The sequence below is a fragment of the Dryas octopetala genome, chromosome 3 (genome assembly GCF_963921425.1).
Source record: "Dryas octopetala chromosome 3, drDryOcto1.1, whole genome shotgun sequence".
NCBI classification, from domain to species: domain Eukaryota; kingdom Viridiplantae; phylum Streptophyta; class Magnoliopsida; order Rosales; family Rosaceae; genus Dryas; species Dryas octopetala.
Genome location: NC_141368.1, coordinates 15,583,447 through 15,602,650, shown reverse-complemented (window position 1 = coordinate 15,602,650; position 19,204 = coordinate 15,583,447). Strand labels below are relative to the sequence as shown.

The 19,204-nt window shown below is 36.1% G+C and overlaps 1 protein-coding gene across 5 annotated transcripts; it reads right to left on the bottom strand.

Moving 5' to 3' along the window:
- Positions 1-671: 671 nt before the first annotated feature.
- LOC147291314 (uncharacterized) lies at positions 672-8,545 on the bottom strand. 5 transcript variants are annotated; one of them, XR_015121282.1, is made up of 4 exons: positions 7,518-8,545; positions 5,502-5,546; positions 1,188-4,134; positions 672-1,042 (listed from the first exon to the last, which is right to left on the bottom strand). XR_015121282.1 is itself a non-coding variant. In XM_086237625.1 (3 exons), the coding sequence occupies exons 1-2, from the start codon at positions 8,503-8,505 to the stop codon at positions 5,536-5,538; spliced, it is 999 nt and encodes a 332-aa protein (XP_086093751.1). In that variant the 5' UTR covers positions 8,506-8,545; the 3' UTR covers positions 672-4,134; positions 5,502-5,535. The 5 variants fall into 5 exon arrangements, 2 of the variants coding, with proteins under 2 accessions (XP_086093751.1, XP_086093752.1); XR_015121281.1 differs by having other exon boundaries at positions 672-1,438; positions 1,514-4,134; XR_015121280.1 differs by having other exon boundaries at positions 672-1,590; positions 3,982-4,134.
- Between the last annotated feature and the right edge of the window lie 10,659 nt (positions 8,546-19,204).

Below are 19,204 nucleotides of genomic sequence, written 5' to 3'. Positions count from 1 at the left end.
TTTTATTTATTTTATTTTCCTCCTTCACATTCGAATTATAGAAGTTAATTCTATAATTAAAGTGTGATTCACACCTTAATCTGAGATTAATTCTTAATCCCGGATTGAGGCATGACAGAACAAGGGTTTTAGACCTGTTTGGGTTCGATTTAGAGATTTGGCTAGAATTCACAAGAAGAGAATGGTAGTCTGGTAGGTGAAGATAGGAGAAGGAGAGGAAGAAGATAGGACCGATTTCGTCGCCGACCGCCGCCGGACAATGGAGAATCAGAGAGAGAGAGAGAGAGAGAGAGAGAGAGAGAGAGAGAGAGAGAGAGAGAGAGAGAGAGATCGAGAGACTCACGGTGAGGGAGGAGAGAGAAGAGAAAGGGAAGGAGGAGAGAGAAGAGAGAGGAAGAAATGGCCCATTTACCCCTAGTCAAAACCACGTGGTGCCTTTTAAATGTCCGTCATAACAGAAGTGACAATTTGTCTTATTTTGTAATACAAAGTATGTGTCCTAATTTAATGAACATTGAAATATGTATCCTTAATTAAGACAACCATCAAAGTATGCATAAAAAATTAAGGCATTGCCCTCAAATTACAATGGTTGGATAATTATAAGGACAAAACTAGCACAATTGAAACTATAAAAAACTTGAAGGAATCTGAACCAAATTACAGGGGACTATTGATAATTTGGCCAATAAAATATCAAGAGGATCAATTACAAACAGCAACCAATAATAATATGGTTCCACAAATAACTTGTCTACATTCATAAAAGAGAGATCAAATTTCAACTATTAATTATAACCACTACAATACACATTTAATTATACTCTTCAGTTTCTCACTCCGAATCTTGTGTCCCAGTATACTCCAGATGTGCTTATTAATATTTGTTCCCCGCACCATTTGGTTCTGGCTCTCTTAGACACAACCACAACCACGCCATATATGAAGGTTTTGGTGTTGGCCTTTCGACACATGCAGTCCCTCTAGTTCGGGTCATGTTTGATACTCTCTTATCAAAAGCCCAAATGCACAATTGCATGCACTTTTATGTGGAAAGATACAAATGTTAAAGGAAATTTGCATGGTCATGGATATTTACTTCACAAAAGAAAGTAAGAAACAGAACTGAGGAATAAGAAAAAAGAAACAATATATATATGACAAACAAAATGCGCAATGATGCCTACTTGTAAGCGCTACTGAGCATGCTGAGGCTAGTCATATAAAACGATCCGGATTAAAGGTCCAAAACAAACTGCGACCCAAAATACTGTACTTTAAAATCGGGCCAGAGTTTTTCTTTTTTGGTGAGTAGGGTGAGCGCCAAATTATTTGTATCGGAGGCAAATCTAAATGAAAAGAATGGCAGACTTACAGATCGTCTTTCATCATTTGCAACAGCTGGAGACAACCCAGAGCTCAGTCCAGCACCGGCACCCTATTAAATAGTAAATATTGTAAGATAAATGGTTGAGCTAAGGATGCTCTGCAAATTTACAATTCCATCACTAACTGTAGTAGGAGGTGTGGCGTTCTTTGACTGCTGATATCGCAAGACAGTCAAATCAATGACATAATCAAAATCAAAGCCTGAAGGAAGAACACAAGCATATAAGCAGAGATGGTTAACCGCACAAGTAACCTATCAAAGGACACAACACACACACACACACATATATATATATAGAGAGAGAGAGAGAGAGCCCATTTGTTTAAGCATACTCATCTTAAATATAATGAGGTATAGCTTGTAAAACTCACTTCTCACTGTAATTGATGATCAAAACCGTCTATTTTATAAGTCTTCATACAAGAATCATTCTTACCAAAAAAAAAAAAAAAACAAATCATAAATCGGTTAACTATTTGATTAAAGGGTCATCATTTCAAGTGTTTCCCGAAACACTATGTTGGTCTCTTTATTCAATCACAATTGGATGTCTTAATTGTAAGGAAGATCATTGTATAGAAACTTGAAAAATAGACGGCTTCGATCGTCAAATCACAATTCGAAATGGATCTCACAAGGCATACCCCATTATAAACATAATGAGGTATATATATATATAGGGTGGAAGCACAATTTTAGCTGTCTATTAAATGAACTTGCTAAGGGCAAGTGGAGATAGACAGCTAAAACACAATTAGAGTTCAGAGTTAAAAGAACTCTGATTGTGTAACTTTATCATGTAACACAATCAGAGATAAAATGTGTAACTTTTATCTCCAATTTATATATATATACCTTGTTGTGTAACTTTATAACCTTGTTGGGGCCCACACGAGTCGTTTTGTGTCGATCCGAACCGTTCGCAAGGATCATCTTTATTGATAGATCATCCTTGCAAAAAATTAGTCAAATCAGAAATCATTTGCCTATCTAACTTTGATAAAACAAATGGATGGTTTCATCGAAAATATTTTGTTCGTCCATTTATTTGATCAAAGTTAGGTAGGTAAATGATTTCCGATTTGGCTAATTTTTTTGCAAGGATGATCTATCAATGGATATGTAAAAAATGAACGGGTCGGATCGACACAAAACGACTTGTGTGGGCCTTAATAGGGTATACCTCAACATAAATAAGTTGAGGTATACCTTAATAGAAGGAGCTTCAAGTGATGTTCTTACCAAAGCCTACAATTCAATGTTAAGAACCGTGCATATTTTAGAACATCATTTAAAAATGGGATTAATACCATTTTGCTCCCCAGATTATTACACTTGTATCAGTTTGCTCCCCAGACTTCTAATTTGGAAAATTAAAGACTCTGACTTTTTCAATTTTGCCAATTGAGGTTCTTTTGTCAATTTACACATTTTTTATCCAAATCTTTGAGGGCAAAATCGTCCCTTCCAATTAGATCTTATCATTTTTTCCTCATGCATCATTTTTCCTCTTTTATTTCTTGCTAAATTTTGCTTGATCATCTCGACATTTTAGATGAAAAATGTATAAATTGACGGAATAACCTTAATTGGCAAAATTGAAAAAGTCAGGGTCCTTAATTTTCCAAATTAGAAGTCTGGGGAGCAAACTGATACATGTGTAATAGTCTGGGGAGCAAAATGACATTAATCCCTTTAAAAATTACCCTTGAAAAAAATCAACCAAATCGGAAACGGTTTAGCCAATTTAATACAGCTAACATCATTTCAATTTTATTCGATATACTATATTTGAGAAAAACTTACCTTATCATGGGCATATACACACATGTATCTTTCTCTCTTATCAAGTGCTAGGTTATGTGATGAAAGGGATAAAATAATGGATGTATACATGACAAGAAAAAATAAACCAAAATTTTAGACATATATATACTCAAGAAATAATTTTATGGGACAGTCTTGTATGCCCAATGTGTCTTTCTCATCATGTCACAAGTGACAAAGGTCAAATGATGAGAGAGACAAAAATATAGAGGTCCCATGAAATTTTTTGGGTCAATTACAATATACTTACATTAACTATAATGTTACTTTCAATTTGATGCATGAGTTTTATGACAATTAGGTTCACAACTTTTGCTTCATTTGATAATTACATACCTTATGTCGCTCCCCTTGTTAGATTCGTCGTTTTTTGCTTACATGTTCATGTTAAATGCCATGTGGCACTAGCGGGACACATCTTTTCAATATTTTGGATTCTAGCTTACTCTTTTCCACCCATCAGATGAGTATTTTAGACATAAGAGTGCTGGAATACCCATCTGATGGACATGAAAGAATGAGCTGGAATCCAAAGCATCGAAAAGATGGGTCTCATTAGTGCCACGTGGCATTTAACATGGACACATAAGCAAAAAACGGCGGATCTAACAAGAGAGATGACATAAGATATTTAATTGTCAAGTGAAGCAAAAGTTGTGTACCTAATTGTCAAGTTTTGAAACCCATGTACCAAATTGAAAGTGACACTATAGTTAATGTAGGTATTTTGTAATTGATCCAAATTTTTTCTCATATATACTCACAGCAAGGGTGGTGGGCCCAACATGGGAAGTAAGGAACTGTTTGAGGGGTCTCCAGATATGAACTCCTTACTGGAAGTAATTTGCAAGAATCCCAAGGAGGGAGTTAGTGGACGCACCCCCCATTATCTTTGTTCTCAACCGAATGTCATCGACCTGCAAGATCAAACACAACATTACAATAAATTCCCAACCAAACCAAACTAAGCCTAACCCCAAAAAAAAAAAAATGATTAACCGCATTAAATCCCAACTGAAAAACCTCAAATATTACATGTGAAGAGAAATGCTTTTTGGCCATTAAACTATTAATTTAATTCATTATAAGTTCATTTTTATTTAAATATCCGGTCATATTGATGTGTAAGTACGTAAAAAAAAAAAAATTATCTGTTGCAATTATCCAAGTAATTGTGGGCAAGTTTTTGTTGACGACCATAGGAAAAACCGAAAAATTGATTGTTGTACTCATCCTTTGAAGTCTAGCTAGTGGGAACTGACAAGCATGTATCTTTTCATGTTGTTTGATACTGCCATGCAATGGAATTTGTAAAAAATAAGAATATATATATAATAATAATAATAAAATAAATAAAAACTAAAAAGCGACACAAAGAAGTCTGAATTTACTTTTACAAGCGTAATGCTACATCTATGTACCACATTTATATATTATTCAATTTGAGCTAAGTGCTAACGACTGTGCCTCTATATTGGCCATGGATGGGGGTGAGCTAAGCGTAAAAAAATAATAATAATAATATAATAAATAAGTATAATATAATAATGATAATATAATTCTAAATACATAATAAATATAGACTCAAAAAATATATATAATAATATTAATAAAATGAATTCCTAGTTTGTTAACACTAAGTTTTTAGGCGTTAAAATTATTTGGTAACATCTAAATGATTGTTGTCCTCTTTGCAGATTCTATGCTTCAAACGATATAGTAACATCTAGTAAAATATAATAATGATAATATAATTCTAAATAAATAATAAATATAGACTCAAAAAATATATATAATAATATTAATAAAATGAATTCCTAGTTTGTTAACAGTATGTTTCTAGGCGTAAAAATTATTTAGTAACATCTAATTGATTGTTGTCCTCTTTGTAGATTCTATGCTTCAAACGATATAGTAACATCTAGTTAATTAATGCCCTCCTTTGTACCAAATAAAAAAAACATCTAGTTAATTGTTGGCCGCTTTGCAAAATGCAAATAATATGCAGAGATCAGTAAGGAAATGGTAAGCTAGGCATAACTGTTTTTTCCAAACACATACTGGATAGAAATAGATGAACATGATAGTTAATTGTAGCGAAGTACTGTCATGCATGTTTGCCAAAGTTTTTGCAAATTTAAGACACTACATAGGATCTATGGCCATAAAAAAATAAAATAAAAAAATAGAAAAAAAAAAGACAATACACAATACATAAGAACTGCTCACATGAAGTTAGAGTTTAAGTTCATACAATTATCATGTCTTCCCAAAAGAAACCTACCCATAGTTAGCCTTCTTCTTCAAAAATTTCTCCCTCAAAAGTAACCTAGAAACAAAAACAATAACAAAGTCGATCATCCAATAGGTTTTAAAAAACAGTTGAAAACAGGAATAGGTTTGAAGTCTAAAGTCATCCAATGGTATAAAAACACAGTTGAAATCACTAAGCAGATCTCTTTACAAACCACTGCTTAAGCCCAAATTTAGAACTTTGCAATAGGGAATCCACCAAGACATCATAACAAAGCTTAAACCACTAAAAAATGCCACTGAATCAATCATAAACAATTAGAAGAACAATCATAATTTACCAGAGATACACATTCTACTAAAGAAAAAAGAAGCACTATAGAACAATTTACACATTATTGAAGAAAAATGAGCAGTAAGTAAAACCAATGAAATGCAATTTACACAAAGGAGAAAGAACAAGAAACTCACATACTGAGATGGGTTGTCTTCTCTGTCATATGTTCTTCATACACAAACAAATCTGAGAGCCCAAATGAGCATCTTATAACTCAAAAATAGGGATTAAAAAAAGGGGCTTTTCTTACATAAAATTTGAGCTCATGTAGTTTTGAGCACATGGTTTTTTTTTCTTTTTTGGTCTGGAGTTCATGGATTATGTTCTAAAGCTTCTGTGCTATTATTTTGGTATGGAGCTCATATGGGTTATGTTCCAAAGCTTCTGTGCTACTATAACTTAAGTTCCAAAGCTGGAACAAATGTCTTATTTTCAGATACACAAGACTCTCCCCAACATCCTCATTCTGAAAGTTGGATGTGGTCAAATGCCATTCACAACATCCTCATCACCAATATCCCAATTGGCTGACTACTATAAGACCTTCTTGCAGCTCTAGTGTATGATACGAATGAAGGAAGCTCAACAACCCAGGTGAGCTTGTTAAAGGAAGCAACATTGTGCACAGGAATTGCTTCAAGTGGGGATGTAAACATTGTGCATAGGTACTGTGCATCGGCAGACATTCATATGGTGGGGATGTATTTCAATAGTAGGATTAGCTTCATGTTTCTTTCTATTCCTACAGACCAGGACCGCATACAATTGCTTTGAGAGGAACCAGACTCAAACACAATACTCCTCTCAGATTTGAATTCATATTTTTATGATGAGAACCATTTCTAAAATTTTTCATATGCATGACAGTATAGATAATTAAAGTGATTAGTGTATTCTTGTTTCACTGATGGAAAGATAAATCACATGTAACATAGTACAAATTAAGATGCAGAAAGAAAAGGTTGGTAGAAAGTTTTGTGATAGGTTTTAAACATCTTTCACACATTATACTGTTCTTTTTGGGGGGCATGACTTGGATATTCCTAATCTAAACTAAGCCTAGTAAACAGATCTGCTTGCACAGCTTTTTTATCAATATGCTAAACCTGAATATTGGTGGCTCATCCAAGACCATCATTGGTATGCTCAGTAGAAAAATGAATCAAAAGTACTAGTCAAGGGGCTTCAAAGTTCATGTACAATTTACGGAAACATGTGAACAACTAAACATAGGACTGCAAGAACCATTTTAACCTTCTTTTTTTTTTGGGTACACTGGGATGGAATCTAATCTATGACCTCTCATAATCTAACCATTTTCCATACACCTTCACCACCTGGGCTAGCCCCAGACCTTTAGAACCGGTTTAAGTTTTACAGTATAACTACTGACGATTAACAGGACTTCAAACAGATTCAGATGTTTTCTGTTTGAGCTACTAATCATTACATTCGACCCATGTTTGAGAGCCTAAACATTCTTGTCTAAAGTTGTCTGGGGAGACAATGAAAAAGTACAATCAAGTAAAGATTTAACTTCAGAAGTAGCATACTCAATGGTAACTGCTAGAATTTTGAGAAGAATCAGAATGCATACAATAGACCATTCTATAGACCAATTACGCATACATACAATAGACCATTCTATCTCAAATTAAGCATACATAGAGCAGACCATTCTATAACAATGTAAAAAGAGAATTCGCATACCATGGTAGTGACGGCGTCCTTGGCGCTCGCGGGCAGGCTGCTGCTGGCCGTATGGCTCACGTTGGTAAGCACCCTTTCGCTTACGGAAATGCGGCTGGCCATAAGGCTCCTCCCGAGCAAGGTGGTGGTTGTGCTGCTGGTGGAGGTGGCGGCGAAAGGGGTGCACCGGATGGGGTGTATCGGGCTCAGGAACCGGTGTCTCTGGCAGCAACTGGCAGCGCAGACTACCGCGGAGGTGGAGAGAGGTCTCGCGGAAGAGGTAGAGAGAGGTCTGCCCGCGTCGTAGCAGCACGCTGCCGTGAGGGATCCGGAGCAGCTGCTGACCAGCCAGGAGCTCTCGCCGAGCCTGACGTCGGCGACGAGCTCGGACTTGTTCCCGAATCTGTCTTCGGCGCTGGCGCTGGATCTCACGATGGGTCTGGCGCCGAAGTGCTCGGTTACGTTCACACTCACGCACCCACTGAGGAGGCTCTCTATCGGGTAGCAGTAGGAACCCGCGCATACCGCGGCGTCGCAGAAACATGGACCGGATATGCACTGGATGCAGAATATGGCGCCGGCTGCGACGTTGTAGTTCCCGACGAACCCGACGAGGGCAACGTCGGAGAGCTCGAAGGCGAACTGATGCCACTGTCTTGTTCAGTGGGACATCCCAGCCGTCAAGTGGCATCCACCGTGGTGACGAGGAGGAGGAAAAGGAGGAAAAATCGTTCCAAGAGGACCTCGTTGAAGCCGAGCCAGTCCACGACTCCTCCCACGATAGGGACCCAGGTCGCACTGTGGACAATATCAAATCCTCCCATTCTAGGAATTCTTCATAAATGTCCTCAAATAGCGGCGCAGAGACTTGCGGAGGAAGAGAGAGCGCTCGGCGTCGGCGTGGAGGAGAAGGGGTTTCAGGCCTAAACGCACTGAGGGAGGACGAGCGTCCACGGCACGGAGGGGTCCGATGAGGAGAGTCGAGGTCCACATCGCGTGGAGAATCCATTGCTGACTTGCTGTGAGTTTGAGTTTCAGATCGAGGGACTGGCTCGGCTTCACCGACCAGACCTCGCTGAACGAATTGAGATTGAGACCCCGGCCAATTGGTTAGGAGACTTAGGACCTTAGGATTTGAGTTTTATTCCTTTACTGTTTTATATTAAATATATTTGTTTCCCAAAAATAACTCATAACAGTTTAGTGGTCCAATGGATAAGGCTTTCTTTCTTTTTATTGGTCTTGTGTTCGATGCGGAAGTAATAGGTTTTATAATTTTTTAGAGTTTTAGAGTTTTAGAGTTTTAAGAATTTCGAGTATAAACATTTTAATAAAAAATAAAAAATATATAAACTAAACAACTATATAAACATAATTATATAATTTTTGTATCAAAAAACACATAATTACATAATCTATGGATATTAACTAGTTTAATTAAAAACTTTGTAATAAAACTATATACATATATATATGTTTTTTTGTCAAACATTAGGGCATTAAAAATGTAATAAAACCTAATTATAAGTTTAAAACAATATAAACTATAATTTTTTTTTTTTTTAGAAAAACTATAATATGGGTTTAGTAATTTTATATAAGTTTATAAATTAAATATCACTATGGAGTATTTAAGTTTATAATTTTACAGTAATGCTACATTTACCACATTTTTATACCACAATTTCATACCATCTTACATGACATTCATACATTGAACACTAAAAATTAAAAAATAAAACCTTAAAAAGAAAAAGAAAATACTCTTTCAGTAAAGTAATAACACATCAGGTGAGATACAAATGTGGGAGAAAAAATGTGGGACAACTAGCATTATTGATAATTTTATATAAGTTAGGGTATATATAGTAGGGCTCACCAAATAGCCCAAGGCCCGAAGCCCACCCGAAGCCCGCCCGGCCCATTGGGCCCGAAGCCCGATTTGGCCCGACATTTGGGCCGGCCCGGCCCGGCCCGAAAATTTCTTGGGTTGGGCTTGGGCCATCCCCTTGAAGCCCACGGCCCGCCCAAAGCCCGGCCCGCTTAGGCCCGCCCAAAGACCGGCCCGAAGCCCAAAGCTCAAAGCCCGTTTAATATCTTCAATAAAAAAAAATATAGGATTTTGGCTATGTTATGAATTGAACTTGAGACCTCATAGAACAAATTTCAACTCTCAACCAACTGAGCTGGCTAGTTTATTTGTTTAATTTGTGAATCATAACATATTTAATAGGTTTTTCGTTTGTTTACTCTAATAAATTATTAATATGCTTATTAAGTTATTATATAATTCTATAATATTAGTAAATAGTAATAGTGTAAAGTGTAAACTATACTATATAATACCATAAATAATAAACTTTGAAAATTATATACAACATTACAAATTTACAACTATAATAAAACATAAATGTATATGTATATATACAACTTTTATAAAACAACTATAATTAAAGTTATTAAACCATGATTGTTCATTAATTTAATAATTTGAACCGTTCATTTTATATGTTGATAGTCAAAGATTATCCTTACAAAAAATCGGCCAAATCGGAATTCATTTACCCATTCGATTATCATTAAAAAAACCATGATCATTCATTAATTCGACCATCGTTACGTCACTTTTACATATAAATACACTTGAAGAGTATAATTCTAATAACTTTCTCGTTGAAACCTTATTGTTTTCATAATTGTGAAGACCACAACGTGATTTCAACAATCTGAGCCGTTCATTTTCTATATTCATAGTCAAAGATCATCCTTACAAAAAATCAGCAAAATCAGAACTCATCTACCCATTCGATTATCATTAGAAAAATCACGATCGTTCATAAGTTGGACCACCATTATCTAATTTCTACATTTCCAATTGAACTAATTTTTTGCAGGGATGATCTTTGAGTGAAAAACTAAAAAATTAACGGTTCGGATCATTGAAAACTTGGAAACACGATCGAGATGTGAGCTTCTACATATAAATACACTTGAAGAGTTGAAGAATATAATTCTAATAACTTTCCGATTGAAACATTGTCGTTTCCATAATTGTGAAGACCACAACGTGATTTTAACAATCTTAGCCGTTCATTTTTTATGTTAATAGTCAAAGATCATCCTTACAAAAAATTGGCTATATCGGAATTCATCTACCCATTCGATTATCATTAGAAAAACCACAATCGTTCATTAATTCGACCACCGTTATGTCACTTTTACATCTCCGATTAAGCTAATTTTTTGCAAGAATTCTCTTTGAGTGGGGAACTAAAACTTGAACGATTCGGATCGTTGAAAACACGATCGATATGTGAACTTCTACATATAAATACACTTGAAGAGTATAATTCTAATAACTTTCCCGTTGAAACCTTGTTGTTTCCATAATTATGAAGACCACAACGTGATTTCAACAATTTGACCCGTTCATTTTCTATGTTCATAGTCAAAGATCATCCGTACAAAAAATCGGCTAAATCGACATTCATCTACCCATTCGATCATCATTAGAAAAACCATGATCGTTCATTAATTCGACCACCATTATGTCACTTTTACATCTCCGATTAAGCTAATTTTTTGCACGAATTATCTTTGAGTGAGGAACTAAAATTTGAACGGTTCGGATTGTTGACAACACAATTGCATCGTTTGTTTATAAAAATATGTAATAAAATATATAATAAAACATATGTACATTTATGTTTTATTATAGTTGTAATGTTGTATATAATTTTAAAAATTTATTATTTATGGTATTACACTATTACTAACATAATAGTATTATAGAATAACTTAATAAGCATATTAATAATTTATTGAAGTAAACAAACGAAAAAGCTATTAAATATGTTATGATTCACAAACTTAACAAATAAACTGGTCAGCTCAGTTGGTTGAGAGTTGAAGTTTGTTATGGGAGGTCTCATGTTCAAATCACAACATATCCAAAATCCTATATTTTTTTTTAACACATATATGTGTCTAAACAGGCTTTGGGCCTATTTGGGCCGCCCGTTTGGGCCTAGCCCGGCCCGGCCTTCCAAGCCCGCAAGCCAAAGCCCGATGGGCGGGCCTTGGGCTTGTGTATTAAAGCCCAAGCCAGGCCCGGCCCGAAAGCCCTATTGGGCTTCTATCATTCAAGCCCGAGCCCGGCCCGAACCCAAAAAATTTGGGCCGGGCTAGCCCGGCCCGGCCCATTGCCGACCCCTAACTTGTACAATGAACACAAAAGGCATAAATTCAATTTAGACACATAACTATATAAACTATTTCAACGGGGTCCATGAACTTTAAAATATTTCAAATATACACCCGATCTATTATCTAAATTGAAAAAAGAATTTCTGTCCATTGATTCGTTGAGAGATCAGTTAAATGACAGCTTGGCTTTTGCTGACCGGATTACTTGATTACGTGGCGCTATCTCAACAAACATTTCCCGCCAAATGAGCGACACGGGCCCACAATTTAATAATAATAGAGAGAGTGAGAGTTTGTGGGCCCGTGCCAAGGGTTAGGTGGACCCGTGTCGCTCATTTCCCACCAAATGAGCGACACAGGTCCACCTAACCCCTGACACGGGTTCACAAAGTCATCATCTCTTTCTCGCTCGTTGAACACAAGTGAGAGATTTATATTTGAATTTGGGGGAAACGTGATGTTTTTTGGAGACTAAATGGTCAGGAGAGCGTTCGACGAGCGAGAAAGAGGTGATGGGTGTGTGGACCCGTGTCAAGTGGACATGTGTTGCTCATTTGGCGAGAAATGTATGCTGAGTTAGTGTCACGTTGCCAATTAATCCCTGTTAGCAAAAGCCAAGCTGGCATTTAACTGATCTCTCAATAAGTTGATGGACGAAATTTTATTTTTCAATTTACATAATAAATCAGGTGCATATTTGAAATATTTAAAAGTTCGTGGACCCCGTTGAAATAGTATATATAGTTATGTGTCTAAATTGAATTTATGCCAACACAAAAACATTTGTCCTCTATAGCCTCAAATGTCCCAACGAAAGCCGAATGCGATCCAAATCCAACTATTGTTGGGCAGGAAGACTTCATGATCAACAAATTAAACCGGCCGAGAAACGTACACTAAATTTAGAGTGCGTGCGGAGGACACGTCAACAGCCAAATTCTTGCAAAGGAAATCATGAGGCAAGGCCCCCTTATTAAATAAAAGTAAGGGTTTCAAAGTTTCAAGAGATGTCAGCTCCACTCCTTTGACAGAATTTTCTTTCAAAATGTTGCATCATGTAGAATGGTGGGTCCATTGTCTATCCCCGAATGAAAAAAGCTCACCTTCGAAGGCTGCGATCAGAAGCTGCATAACATCATTAAGAATAGGAGATCATTAGATTTGGTAGAGGATAAAGTAAAAGTGAACCAACACTGGAATCTGATCATAGCTGCAGTGAAGTATTGGGATGCAAAGGCAATGGTTTTTAGATTCGGCAAACATGAGATGTGTCCCACACTTGAAGAAGTACATCAAATTTAGATATCCCGTAAATTCCTTTTTGTACCCAAGAGAAGGACTACCTCGAGAGAGCAGATGACCAGTAGATTAGGTGCCTCCACATTGTTCCTGCTGCGTAGGTATATGATAATTCGCAGTGCTAGCATATCACAAGTACGGAAGTCGGCCCTCACCCTTCTATAATTTGGGGCAGTGCTACCTATAGAACAAGAATGTTTGTCCTCTCTTAAAGTCCTTTATTGATTTCGAGTCCCCCTTACTCTTTTAATATTATTACAATCTTCCGGAAGGAATAGTTTATTCCAATCCTACATCATTTGTTGATAGAGGGCTGATAGGCCCATGATGAAAGAGGTCTTTAGGGATATTGTGGAGACAGCAGGGGCTTTGGTTTCTTCCCCATTCCAGCATGATCAAAGAAGCTATGGCTAACCTTAGAAGACAAGACCTTCCTTTTTCTTTCTATGCTTTTCAGCTTTATAATTGGGAATCAACCCGCTCTACTCCTTTCTTTCTTTCCAGGCGCACTGCTTTATTGAGCGCATTTAGAGCACTATTGAATAACATTCTTATATAAGTGGTCAAACTATCTCCTGAAGGTCCTCTACTTTGGTTGGTTAGTCAATCTTCCTCTCTACGAATTCTCGCTGTTCTTACTCTTTCGAAGGATCACCTGTTGACTTCCTTGAACCTTTCATCTCTCCATGTCACCGATGAAACAATTACACAGTTGAACCGTAAAAATTGAACCACATATGTTGAAACACAATTACATCTTTAAGGTTGCCAAGAAAATGTACACATATGACTTGGATCTTTAAATATGTGAAGACATGGTATACGTGTTTGACAAAAACAAATTTTACACAAAACATGTGTCTCTGGAAACCCAAATGGTTGGGCCTTTATTTATAAGGTGGATGGGGTGGGTTCAAACCCCACCAGCGGTAAATTGTGCATTCATTTTGGGAGCGGCTGAGAGTTTGAATAGGTGTCAAAATCATGTTGGAGCAAATTGTAAATTCGATTACGAACAGGAAACTTGTCTAATGAAGAATTGCCAATCAACTGGAAACTTGGAAGTTTATCTGAAAATCCAATACTCTGAAGCCATGGTATAAAATAAGCAACATACTCTTGCTAATGGCTTTATAAAAATGCTAAAGGAAATTTGCATGGTCAAGGATATTTACATCACGAAAGGAAGTAAGAAACACAACTGAAGAACAAGAATAAAGAAAAAATTTATGACAAACAAAATGCGAAAAGCACAGTGGCGCATGCTGAAAGTTCAAAACAAAGTAATGACAACCCAAAATACTGTACAATCGGTCCAGAGTTCTCTTTCTTGGTGAACAGGGCGCATGGCCTTAAAAAAAAAAAAAAAAAAAAAGACATCAACTAAGAAATGACTGTTAGGGGGCCTAGAGACCCCCCTAATCACACCTTCAATTAACAAGGTGGCACAGCCTGTAGGAGGCTGGAGTTTGTCCTATGAGAGGAGGGATCTGCCATTGACCAACCTGTACGTCTACCTTCCTCACCACCTGCAAAAAGTTAATCAAATAGAAATATAATTAACATCTCAGATTCTCAGTTATTTAAAGAGAGAGACATCTATAAATACTGAATTGAATCCAACAAACAGCAAATGCTTAAAATTGTATGTAGGGTTTAAGCATTTAAAATTGTATGTAGTAACATTTCAAGTCATGTTTTGACACTTCCCAAATCATACCCTATAATTTCTCAAGTCGTTCCTTAAGGCATATCAAGTCGTTCCTTAGGACATCCCAAGTCGTTACTTGAGAATTTCAGTTCGTACCTCGAGGGATTTTGAATGTTTATACTCTTTGTGCATTTAAAATTGTATTTAGTGACATTCCAAGTCATGTTTTGACGATTCCTAAGTCATACCCTATAGTTTCTCAAGTCGTTCCTTAAGGCGTCTGAAGTCGTTCCTTAAGGCGTCTGAAGTCGTTCCTTAAGGCGTCTGAAGTCGTTCCTTATAGCATCTCAAGTCGTTCCTTAGGGCATCTCAAGTCGTGACTTGAAATGTCACTAGATACAATTTAAAATGGATAAATGGTTTAAGCATTCAAAATCCCTCAAGGTACGAACTGAAATTCTCAAGGAACGATTTAATATATACTAAGGAACGACATGAGATGCCTTAAGGAATGACTTCAGAAACTTGAGGGTATGAATTGGGAAGTGTCAAAACATGACTTAGAATGCCACTAGGTACAATTTGAAATGCACCAAGGGTATAAACATTTAAAATACCTCGAGTTACCAACTGAAATTCTTACGGAACGACTTGGGATACCCTAAGGAACGACTTGAGAAATTCTAGGATATTACTTGGAAAGTGTTAAAACATGACTTGGAATGCCACTAGGTACAGTTTGAAATGCACCAAGCGTATAAACATTTGAAATACCTTGAGTTACTAACTGAAATTCTCACGAAACGACTTGAAATGTCCTAAGGAACGACTTAAGAAACTTAAGGGTATGACGTGAGAAACTTTATAGTGTTACTTGGGAAGCGTCAAATCAAGACTTGCAATGTCTCTAGGTACAATTTAAAATGCTCAAATGGTATAAACATTTAAAATCCCTCGAGTTATGAATTGAAATTTTCAACGAACGACTTGTAATGTCCTATGGAACGATTGGAGTTGCCCTAAGGAATAACTTGAGAAACTGTAAGATATGACTTGGGTAGCGTCAAAACATGACTTGAGATGTTACTAGGTACAATTTGAAATGCATAAAGGGTATAAACATTTAAAATATCTCGATGTATGAACTGAAATTTTCAAGAAACGATTTTAGATGTCTTAAGAAACGACTTGAGAAACTTTAGAGTATGACTTATGAATCGACAAAACATGACTTGAAATGTCACTAAATGCAATTTGAAATGCACCAAGGATATAAGCATTCAAAATTCCTTGAGGTACGAACTGAAATTCTCAAGGAACGACTTGAGATGCCCTAAGGAACGACTTGAGATGTCATAAGGAACGACTTGAGAAATTAAAGAGTATGACTTGGGAAGCGTCAAAACATGACTTGTAATGTTACTTGATACAATTTGAAATGCACCGAGGGTTTAAGCATTTAAGCATTTAAAATCCCTCGAGGTATGAATTGAAATTCTCAAGGAACGACTTAGGATGCCCAAAGCAACAATTTGACATGCCTTAAGGAACGACTTGAGAAACTCTAGAGTATGAATTAGGAAGTGTCAAAACATGACTTGGAATACCACTAGGTATAATTTGAAATGCACCAAGCTAGGGTATAAACATTTAAAATACCTCGAGTTACCAACTGAAATTCTCACGGAACGACTTGGGATGTCCTAAGAAACGACTTGAGAAACTCTAGGGTATTACTTGGGCAGCGTCAAAACATGACTTTGAATGTCATTATGTACAATTTGAAATGCACCAAGTGTATAAACATTTAAATATTTAAAATACCTCGAGTTATCAACTGAAATTTTCATGGAATGACTTAGGATGCCCTTATGAACGACTTGAGATACCCTAAGAAACGAGTTTAGAAACACTAGGGTATGACTTGAGAAACTCTATAGTATTACTTGGGAAGCGTCAAATCATGACTTGGAATATCTCTAGTTATGAACTAAAATTCTCAAGGAACGACTTGAGATGCTCTAAGAAACGACCTGATATGCCCTAAGAAACGACTTGAGATGCCTTAAAGAACGACTTGAGAAACTATAGGGTATCACTTGGGAAACGTCAAAACATGACTTGGAATGCCACTAGATACAATTTGAAATGTACCAAGGGTTTAAGCATTTAAAATTCCTCGAGGTACGAATTGAAATTCTCAAGGAACGACTTAGAATGCCCTAAGAAATGACTTGAGATGCCATAAGGAACAACTTGAAAAACTTTAGGGTATGAATTGGGAAGTGTCAAAACATGTCTTAGAATGCCACTAGGTACAATTTGAAATGCACCAAGGGTAAATCATTTAAAATACCTCGATTTGCTAACTAAAATTCTCACGAAACGAGTTGGGATGCCCTAAAGAACGACTTAAGAAACTCTAGGGTATTACTTGGGAAGCGTTAAAACATGACTTGGAATGCCACTAGGTACAGTTTGAAATGCACCAAGCGTATAAACATTTAAAATACCTTGAGTTACTAACTGAAATTCTCACGGAACGACTTGATATGCCATAAGGAACGACTTCAGAAACTCATGGGCATGACTTGAGAAACCCTATAATATTACTTGGGAAGCGTCAAATCAAGAATTGCAATGTCAGTAGATATAATTTGAAATGCTCCAATGGTATGGACATTTAAAATCACTCGAGTTATAAATTAAAATTTTGAACGAACCACTTGGGATGTCGTATGGAACGATTGGAGATGTCCTAAGGAACAACATGAAAAACTGTAAGGTATGACTTGGATAGCGTTAAAACATGATTTGAGATGTTACTAGGTACGATTTGAAATGCATAAAGGGTATAAACATTTAAAATATCTCGATATACGAACTGAAATTTTCAAGAAACGACTTTAGATGTCTTAAGAAACTATTTGAGAAACTCTAGAGTATTACTTATGAATTGACAAAACATAACTTGGAATGTCACTAAGTACAATTTGAAATCCACCAAGGATATAAACATTCAAAATCCTTAAAGGTACGAACTGAAATTCTCAAGGAACGACTTGAGATTCCCTAAGGAACGACTTGAGATGTCTTAAGAAACTAAAGGGTATGACTTGGGAAGCATCAAAACATGACTTGGAATGTTACTTATAGATACAATTTGAAATACACCAAAGGTTTAAGCATTTAAAATCTCTCGATGTACGAACTGAAATTTTCAAGGAACGATTTAGGATGCCTAAAGAAACAAATTGAGATGCCTTAAGGAACGACTTGAGAAACTTTAGGGTATGAATTGGGATGTGTCAAAACATGACTTGGAATGCCACTAGATACAATTTGAATTGCATCAAGGGTATAAACATTTAAAATACCTCGAGTTACCAACTGAAATTCTCACGGAACGACTTAGGATGCCCTAAGAAATGACTTGAGAAACTCTAGCCATTTAATTATAATAATAACTATTTATATGCTTTTATCGAAAATACTGATCGTCTATTTATTTGATCTCAATTAGATAACTACGTGATTTTCGATTTAGTTGATTTTTTGCAATGATGATCTTTGATGTAGGGCCTAAATAATTGATGGCTCGGATTATGAGATTAGTTATGTAGTGGGCCCAAAAGTATGATTAGCTTTGTATTAACTTGCTAACTAGTTAGTTTTAGAGTACTCTTATATATATATATATACACACTATCTGCAAATGAATATTGACATAAGTTAGCATAATTGTATATATTAATTTAATCAATTCTATATATGTCGATATTGCAAGAATATATCTGTTTTACATGAATACTATGTATATATCTATTGAATTGCATATATGTCGACTATATATATATATGTGTGTGTGTGTGTTGCCTTCATACATGATTAACTATATATATATATATACACTATCAGCATATGGAGATCGATATTACTAGCATAAGTTATAGATGCTATCAATTCTCAATATATCGATGTATGTCTATATTGCTTACTTGTGTATTGTTTAAATATATATATATAGATCGATTTACTGCCAGTGTATCTATATTGCATGAACATGCTATATCAGTTCTTTAAAACTCAATCAATATCTTTTTTTTTTTTTTTCCGGTACAAAGGAGGGCTAAAGCCCAAAGAAGAAAACTAGCCTAACACAGCTCTAGCACAAGAGGAACCAGAAGCATCAGCCAACAGAATTGATAAGACCTCAGCAGGAGGCACTTCAAACCAATGAATCCCCAGCTCCCTCACAAAGCACAGAGAAGCAAGGCAATCTGCAGCAGCATTTTGCTCCCTATAAACATGGGAGATTGAACAACTAGCAAAACCAGAAATAAGAACTTTGCAACTATTAATAAGGCTAAAAAGAGGATGAGAACTATCAACATCCTTAGAAATCAATAAAACAGCCACAGCAGAATCACTTTCCACAAGCAAATTAGAGCAACCAAACTCCTTAGCAAGAGAGAGCCCCCAAAATAAAACTAAATCAATATCGATATTGCCTTGCTCAAGATATATATTTACATATAAAGTGCTTATTTGT

Bases quoted from the DNA above. Each gene is read 5' to 3' on its own strand.
- LOC147291314 (XM_086237625.1), bottom strand. From the start codon at position 8,505: ATGGATTCTCCACGCGATGTGGACCTCGACTCTCCTCATCGGACCCCT.